General features: G+C 38.2%; 2 protein-coding genes across 2 annotated transcripts; one reads left to right on the top strand and one right to left on the bottom strand.

The window, feature by feature from the left end:
* Positions 1-394: 394 nt before the first annotated feature.
* On the top strand, positions 395-5,069 carry LOC306868779 (huntingtin-interacting protein K). Its single transcript, XM_079415150.1, has 4 exons — positions 395-577; positions 4,641-4,696; positions 4,786-4,837; positions 4,930-5,069. The coding sequence occupies exons 1-4, from the start codon at positions 416-418 to the stop codon at positions 5,023-5,025; spliced, it is 366 nt and encodes a 121-aa protein (XP_079271276.1). The 5' UTR covers positions 395-415; the 3' UTR covers positions 5,026-5,069.
* On the bottom strand, positions 4,838-9,137 carry LOC306868775 (microfibrillar-associated protein 1-like). Its single transcript, XM_079415137.1, has 8 exons — positions 8,908-9,137; positions 8,233-8,449; positions 7,997-8,129; positions 7,716-7,903; positions 7,126-7,395; positions 6,878-7,037; positions 6,711-6,800; positions 4,838-5,538 (listed from the first exon to the last, which is right to left on the bottom strand). Exons 1-8 carry the CDS (start codon positions 8,987-8,989, stop codon positions 5,359-5,361), a joined length of 1,320 nt encoding a protein of 439 aa, XP_079271263.1. The 5' UTR covers positions 8,990-9,137; the 3' UTR covers positions 4,838-5,358.
* Between the last annotated feature and the right edge of the window lie 5 nt (positions 9,138-9,142).

The raw sequence follows: 9,142 nt of genomic DNA, 5'->3' as shown, positions 1-9,142 counted from the left end.
ATTTATTTATTGTTTTTGCAGGTTTGGTCCTCCATAGCTTTGGCATTCCATAGTTATTCAGTTGGTCAATTATCAAAGTAAAAATTTAAATAGAATAGTTGATTTAGTATTTTACATTAATGCCACTTAAAAAAAAGTAAATATTAATAAGAATGATTTAAAGTCATCTTATCCCTCTTTTAATATTTTGCATTTTGTGCTATAACATCTAAATTAGGAAGTATTCACATTGGATGATGCATCATATTGTGTTGTGCATGTTTTGTATCTAAATATTTTACAGCTTAAAAGTAAATTGTATATGTGTATTATTTGATTTGATTTTTAACACGTGACCTCTTATGGTGTGTTACGTGAATCTCAGTCCGGGTGTTTCCAACAGTGTTTTGTGTTCCGGCGGCTTGACGAAGCGAACATGGCGGCTGAGGGAGATGTGGATCTGGACCTGGAGGCAGAGGAGAACTGCACGGGGAAACCAACAGAAAAACCCCGAAAACATGATAGTGGAGCTGCTGATTTGGAAAGGGTTACCGACTATGCGGAGGAAAAAGAAATATCCAGCTCGAATTTGGAAACGGTGAGATAATATAGGTATCAGAAGCTAGTCTGGCTAACGCTGAGTAACATGTGCGGCAGGAGCGGACTGTAGATTTATGTTAACACTCAAGTAACTGTGAGGCGTCCTCTAGAACCACAATATTAAAGCGCCATCATAATGTTTAAGCAGTGGACTGACCAGCTGGTTAGCTAAGTGCAGGGTTCGTACAAGGTGCTTGATTTTGACTTTTTGAGAAATTTAAGTCCCGGAAAACCCTTGAAAACAGCCATATTTATGAAAAGGTACTTGAAATTTTAAAGGCAGTATACATGAAATTAGTGTTCATATTAGTTTTAGATAAAAAGACTATTTTTAGGCAAAATTAACAATGTTGCGTGTGTTAATTATTGAGATCTCGCGATATTTGAGCTTGCATTATATTGCTGTTCGTTTGGGTTTCATATAAAGTCTAACGCGCTTTGTGTTGCACTGTTATCCTTTACAAGCGTCTCCATCTCAGCAGCTCAGTCCACAAACTCTTCCTCTGCATAGCTATATATGCTGGAGTTTGGGTTGCTTAACGTTCATCTGGGAAAACAGTGTGTGTTATCTGTGTAGATTTGTAATGTAAATCATTTACAAACCTATGCCAACACAGGAGAATACAACAATATATTTCTAAACATGCGATTTGTTGTACATCGCGATTTCAAAATAAAAGTCTCTCTGAGTTTGATTGTTAAATTGATTTAAACGTCATTGAATGACGCTTGAAAATGAAACATTGGCGCCCTCTGCTGCAATTTGTTATAATACATAATGTACTTAAATTGGTATATTCATATTATAATATTGGCAATTAGGCATATTACAATACCTTATGCATTTTAACAGTTTTGTTCAATAAAACCATGTAATTACTTGGATTTGATACTTTATTTGAACCAATTATGATTGCCTCATCGTTAGTTTACAGGTGCTGGTCATAAAATTAGAATATCATGAAAAAGTTGATTTATTTCAGTAATACCATTCAAAAAGTGAAACTTGTATATTAGATTCATTCATTACACACAGACTGATATATTTCAAATGTTTATTTCCTTTAATTTTGATGATTATAACTGACAACTAATGAAAGTCCCAAATTCAGTATCTCAGAAAATTAGAATATCAATTAAGACCAATGCAAAAAAAATGATTTTTAGAAATGTTGGCCAACTGAAAAGTATGAGCATGAAAAGTATGAGCATGTACAGCACTCAATATTTAGTTGGGGCTCCTTTGGCCTGGATTACTGCAGCAATGCGGCGTGGCATGGAGTCGATCAGTCTGTGGCACTGCTCAGGTGTTATGAGAGCCCATGTTGCTCTGATAGTGGCCTTCAGCGCTTCTGAATTGTTGGGTCTGGCGTATTGCATCTTCCTCTTCACAATACCCCATAGGTTTTCTATGGGGTTAAGGTCTGGCGAGTTTGCTGGCCAATCAAGAACAGGGAGACCATGGTCCTTAAACCAGGTACTGGTAGCTTTGGCAGTGTGTGCAGGTGCCAAGTCTTGTTGGAAAATGAAATCTGCATCTCCATAAAGTTGGTCAGCAGCAGGAAGCATGAAGTGCTCTAAAACTTCCTGGTAGACGGCTGCATTGACCTTGGACCTCAGAAAACACAGTGGACCAACACCAGCAGATGACATGGCACCCCAAACCATCAATGACTGTGGAAACTTTACACTGGACCTCAAGCAACGTGGATTATGTGCCTCTCCTCTCTTCCTCCAGACTCTGGGACCTTGATTTCCAAAGGAAATGCAAAATTTACTTTCATCAGAGAACATAACTTTGGACCACTCAGCAGCAGTCCAGTCAAGATGCTTCTGACGCGGTCTCTTGTTCAAGAGTGGCTTGGCACAAGGAATGCGACAGCTGAAACCCATGTCTTGCATACGTCTGTGCGTGGTGGTTCTTGAAGCACTGACTCCAGCTGCAGTCCACTCTTTGTGAATCTCCCCCACATTTTTGAATGGGTTTTGTTTCACAATCCTCTCCAGGGTGCGGTTATCCTTATTGCTTGTACACTTTTTTTCTACCACATCTTGTCCTTCCCTTCGCCTCTCTATTAATGTGCTTGGACACAGAGGTCTGTGAACAGCCAGCCTCTTTAGCAATGACCTTTTGTGTCTTGCCCTCCTTGTGCAAGGTGTCAATGGTCGTCTTTTGGACAACTGTCAAGTCAGCAGTCTTCCCCATGATTGTGTAGCCTACAGAACTAGACTGAGGCCCCGTTCACACGAAGACGCTTTTCTCTGTATACGCATACATTTTTTACCATATAGGCGTTTCGTCCAGGCGAATCCGTATATTTTCTGAAACGATGACGTCATCAGCCCACGTCTCGCCCCTAATCAGACACCGCTACGTCACATAACAGCGACAACAACAACAACAATGTCAGACTACGTGCCTGTGTTCGTGCTGCAGAACCTACTGAGCTCATTAGTTTTATTAAAGCAAAATCTTCTGCTTTGTGTGTTAGTTTGTATTCAGCGCACAAGGTTTACGCACATGGTCCAAGTCTTCTCTTTTTTTTTGTGTATCTCTGTGGCAGAATTACAGCGCCACATATTGGTCTGGCATGTGTACTACATCGTTTTCAGTGATTCCGTGTGGACGCAGATATTTCCTGAGACGACTCCGTGTTTATGGAATTTGAGGCAAAAAAAAAAAGATCGGATAGGGAGAAATCTGGCTTCGTGTGGACGTAGCCTGAGAGACCATTTAAAGGCTTTTGCAGGTGTTTTGAGTTAATTAGCTGATTAGAGTGTGGCACCAGGGGTCTTCAATATTGAACATTTTCACAATATTCTAATTTTCTGAGATACTGCATTTGGGACTTTAATTAGTTGTCAGTTATAATCATCAAAATTAAAGGAAATAAACATTTGAAATATATCAGTCTGTGTGTAATGAATTAATCTAATATACAAGTTTCACTTTTTGAATGGTATTACTGAAATAAATCAACTTTTTCATGATATTCTAATTTTATGACCAGCACCTGTATATATAGTCATATTAAAGCCTGTTTTTCACTTAGGTTTATTTTTATTACTAAAAATGATCAGATTACTCCGTTGTCAAAATAATCAGTAGATTTCTTGATTACCAAAATAATTGTTAGTTATGGTCCTAGATCAGTTAAAGCATTTAAAAATACAACTGCATTATTTTGTGATTAAAAGACATGTTTTGCAATTGAAAATTTCTTAAAAATAGTATTAAAATATTCTCTCATTCTAGTGCACCAAGTCTCTGTATTTTGTCTTATTTTATGAGCTAAGTTTATTGTCACACCCCTAGCGTCTACAAGCATGATATAGCTCATATTTTTCCAAGTGTATGATATAGCTTTTATTCTTCAGGTCAATCATGTATTCATAAAATAAAATAAAAGTGTACTTTGCCATAGTATAGTTTTAAATGTTAAAGTGGCCATAATCACTGCATGCTTTGCTTGAGCTGCACTTAATTTGTACAATTGTTTTATTAGGTTATGTATTATAATTTGAAAGATAACAACAGTAATGTAATGGGGTGGTGATGGCGCAGTGGATAAGACACATGCCTTTGGTGTGAGAGACCTGGGTTCGAATCCACGGTGAGACACCACTGTGAGACACCAACTAAGGGTTAAGACACTTAACCCTTAGTTGCTCCAGAGGCGTGCGACCTCTGACACATATAGCAATTGTAAGTCGCTTTGGATAAAAGCGTCAGCTAAATGAATAAATGTGATGTTTGATAAGTGAGGTCTATGATTTTAGTCCTTGAAAACCCAAAAAATTGTGCTTGAAAGTCCTGGAATTTCATTTTGCAATTTCTGTACGAACCCTGTAAGTGAGCACTGAAGATAGAATGAGATTGTTTAAGCTCTCAGTGTTCACTTATCTCGCCACCTAACCTTTATAGGAGATGCTGAACCCCGATAACATTTGCCAGTGAACGCTGTCATTTCAGAGTACATTTATCTATGAATGCTGTTATTTGAATGTGTATATCATTGTAAAATGTGATTCATGTTGATGTTTTTGACTTGTCTTTGAAGGCCATGTCCGTGATTGGAGACAGAAGATCCAGAGAACAAAAGGCAAAACAGGAAAGGTAAGAAATTGATGTCTGATTACAATCATCAGTTATGTCTGTGGTTAATAAATGATCATCACGACAATACTGATCTATCACTTCCGCAGAGAAAAAGAACTTGCCAAAGTAACAATAAAGAAGGAAGATGTGGAGCTCATTGTAAGTATACAAAAGTGTATTTTTATGGATGATTCATAAAGGTTTATATTTTGACATGGAACTCAATGATTATGCTGATGTCTTCCTGACAGATGGGAGAGATGGAGATTTCACGAGCAGTGGCGGAGCGCAGTCTGAGAGAACACATGGGCAATGTGGTGGAGGCATTGATTGCACTGACCAACTGAGTGGATTTGACTGCTTTGCACCACATTGGACCTTTTTTTTTTAAAACAGTCTTTACCAGTACAACTTATCTTTTTGCATTTATTAGGAACTCTGCCCCTCTTTTTAATAATGCATTCCAGACAAACCAATGCGATCCGTATCATAGTAACTTATTACCACAAAACAGGAAGTGTCTTTTTTCCCCATTAGAAAGATGTGTAGATGTATACAATTCAAATGCAATAAAGATTATGTCTTTAAGAGGTTTCTTTAACACTAGTAAAACAAAGGTGATGGAGGGAAAAGTTTAAAAGTGTCCTTGTTTGAGCTGAATTTGCTCTTATACCATAAGATTATGTCTTCCTCTTGTGCACTGTTGGCCGATCGAACACGTCTCTCACGCCCCCTGCCTTCTGTTTGAAGAACTTGCTGTTCTGAGCACTCTCCTGAGCCCAGGCAGAATCAAATGAAGTGGTGTCCTGATCCACCAGATGTGTGTATTTTGTACGTCCGGAACGTCCAAAGTTTTTGACCTACAAAGCACATTGAATAATTAGTCATTAGTGTTAAACATGGATGCTAGACTACTACATTTATGTACCCCTAAGGTGAAGGAGTAAATTTGCTAGAACAGTCGTTACCAACTCCACTTTCCTCTCAATCATGGCCATGAATTAAGATTTTGTTTCTCCAAAATATTTACACATTTGCCACTATTTTGTAAAACAAGTTCTTATTTAATGGCCATGAAAAAAAAAGCATGCAATGAAAATTATGCTTCCATCTAATCAACAACCTATATATCGAACCATGCACCCCTCCTACATTATTCTTTTTCGATAATCCGTTACATGCAGATGTACATCATAAAACAGAAGCAAGGATCTGTGGCTAAGACTTTTTCCTTGCAACTTTGATCAATCAAATCTGATTTTAGTCTCAAAATGTGAGTGTTTAACATTGTAAGCTTTGAAAAACAAACCCAACACCAAAGACAAACTGATTTGAAGAATTAAACTATACAGCTCGGTCTCAGAGGCGTGCGCACATGAAGACAGTACTCAGAGCGCAGCAGTATTGAATATTTTTGCCACTTTATAGGCCTTGAACGATTAAATACACAAATTAGCCATCTTTGCAAGTGAAAGCAAACAGCTGAGAAAGAAAACACTTGTTTAACAGTATATTGGACCCAGGCAGCTCTTAAAGTGACAGCAGTCTAATATTCCTGCTGTCTGTCATTCATACTAATCAAACAACAAAAGACAAAATCTCTCACGGCTCTTGAATAAATCCTTTTTATAACTAAAAAGAAATATCTTTACACTGTGAAAAATACGCAGTTTTCATACATTTACGAACTTTATGCAATGCGTGTAGCATTTCATATTTATTTATTTTTTTGCTTGTAATTAGTTTCTTATTTTTTTATTTATTTCTACTTTTTTAAATTTGGGCTAGTATTAGTTTTTTGGGACATTGACACTGGAGCCAAAAATGACTACATTTCTACACTATCAATTTTTGATATCACAAAGACCTTATTTAAAGCAAAAAATAACTATCTTGATACATATTGTTACCGTGAAATAAAATGACTCATATCGTGATAAGATTTCGGTCTTATTGCCCACCCCTACATCTCGGCTAGAAAACGGCATCGATGTCGAGACCAATATGATGAATTCAAATAGATGGCACTGACCTGCATGACTTTAGGTAAGATTGTTTTGTTGAAATGGTCCTCAAGAGTTGGAGCACTGAAGTCTCTCCTGAAGACATCTTGCTCTTCATCCTGCAGAAAAGATAAAACTTACATTTTATATCAAGAACAGATTGTGATCAGGTTATGATGATCTGCTCATTACTCACCATGAAGAAAGCTCCTCTGTGATAGTACTTCTGCAGAAACTTGTATTTGCCCTTTGTTGCTTTGTTGGTGACGACTTTTCCATTTGTCCGCAGTTCTGCTCTACGCTCTTCCTCGGTAAGAGTGCGAAACCTCTCGATATCTGCTTTCTCTTTCTCTATTCTGTAATTTAAGTAAAAGCCATGTGGGGTTATCATTTGTGTTACTATTGTGAAACAAAACGGTTTCTGCAAAAATAATGAACACTCACGCTTCTCGGTCTTCTCTGTCCCTCTTAATACGCTTCAGTTCCCTCACTTTCCAGGCCTCATACTCCTCCTCCTCATTTTCTCCATCGGTGTCCAGAGCATCAAGAGCAGCCAGAGTGCGTTTGTTCTCCTCAAACTCTTTCTTGGCCTCCTCCTCTACGATCTTCAATGTGTATCGCCGCCTCTCTTCAACCTGTTTTTTGGCCTCGATTTCCAGCTCTTTCTGTTTCTGCTCCTCTGCTTCTCGTTCTGCAACTGTCACTCTGTCCTTCCTGGGAAGACATATTGATGAGAAACCATATAAATTGCAGTGTTATTTTAGTATTATTTATTTTTTTAAGTTTCAGTTCTCATTTTAATATTTAGTACCACACAGTTGCTGGTAGCCAATGATTGACTTCCATAGTATAGAATAAAATACGATGGAAGTCAGTAGCTACCAGCAACTGCTTTGCCCACCATCATCATTATTCAGAATATCTTCTTTTGTGTTTAGCAAAAGAAAAAAATCATACAGAATTGGAACAGATGAACAAAATTCATTTTTGGATGAACTGTCGCTATAAGGTTCATTTATGTTTAAGAAACTCACTTGCGGATAAACACGGGTTTTAACCGAGGCTCAGCTTCATCCTCGCTGTCTGTATATTCCTCATACTCTGACTCTGATTCAGATTCAGCACCAGACTTCCCCTCCTCCTCCACCTCCATGACCTCCATTTCCTCGTTCTTCCTCTCTTGTGCACGTTGACGCATCATTGCTCTCCTCCTCTCAATTTCCTATACAGAAGACATAACACCACTTATTAGTGAACTCATTTAATACATACACAAGTCTTTTCTTTTCCTAAATGTTTTGTTCAAGTGACCCACTTCATCGTCGACTTCCTCCTCCTCTTCATCTTCGCTGCTCTCCTCTCGCTCAGGGTGCCACGTTCCTTCATCCGAGTCCTCACTGCTTTGAGCAATCAGCTCTGGCTCTGCTATCTGCCTGTGTCTCGCAAGCCTGTGAAAGACACAACAGTGCATTTCACATCAACACCACCAGATCCCTTGTACAACAGTAATCGATTTGTAAAAATTGTATTGCACAAATTGATAGGCTTTACCTTTCTTCAGCATCTTCGGTCACTCGATTCATGAGACGTCGAAGACGAGGATCAGATTTCTCCTCCTCTTCAATTTCCATCTCCGGTTCAGCCTCTTTGCCCTTCTTAACAAACTGGAAATCCTCCTCTTCTTCATCTGAGGACTCCATCGGGGCATAGTCTGGACGCTTACCCGACACATATCGCTTCACCTTCACTTTCTCCATAGAAATTTCACCTGAAGTTAAATAAAAACAAAACATTGATAGGGTCATAAGCTGTTTTACTATAGAAAGCAGTTGCTACATTTTCTAAAACTGTGACTGAATAATTATGCTCTCCTCTTGCTCAAATGAATATAGGCTATCCCCGAGCACTGTTGTCATTTTACCATTTTTCATCATTTAATAACCACTGTGGTGGTTTATTATTGCAAAGTTACCAAGTCTTTAAGTCATACTGTTTTACTGTTGAAAAACTATAATTGTTACATAATTATAGTTATTTGTCCTGCAGTTAAATGTTTCTACAGCAACTGTGTGAAAACTACACATGTACATGTATCAGTTTAACTACAGGTGATTTGTTTTAGGAATTTCATGTTTTTTTTTTTTTTTACTGTATAATATTGCCCACTCGCACGAATGATGTCAATAAATGCTAACAGTCAAAGCTAAGTGTTTCTCAAACAAATACCTTTTTCATTGCGGATCGGCACGGCTCCTGCCGTCGACTGAATCGGCGGCTGCTTGGCATTTAATGCATTTGGTCCTGACATTTTGAACAGTTCACGCCGGACCCTTTACACTAGAAAACAACACAATCGCTGAAAGTCTCAGTGAAGATCCTGTTTACAGTCCTTTATCCACTAACATGGACGTCCAACTCGTCCCCTGACCGATTAAATAGTTCCTTCTTCTTCTAATGATGC

This window comes from Barbus barbus, assembly GCF_936440315.1.
Source record: "Barbus barbus genome assembly, chromosome: 1".
Classification (NCBI taxonomy): Eukaryota; Metazoa; Chordata; class Actinopteri; order Cypriniformes; family Cyprinidae; genus Barbus; species Barbus barbus.
The sequence above is the reverse complement of the archived record's forward strand: the minus strand, read 5'-3'. Positions and strand labels throughout refer to the sequence as shown.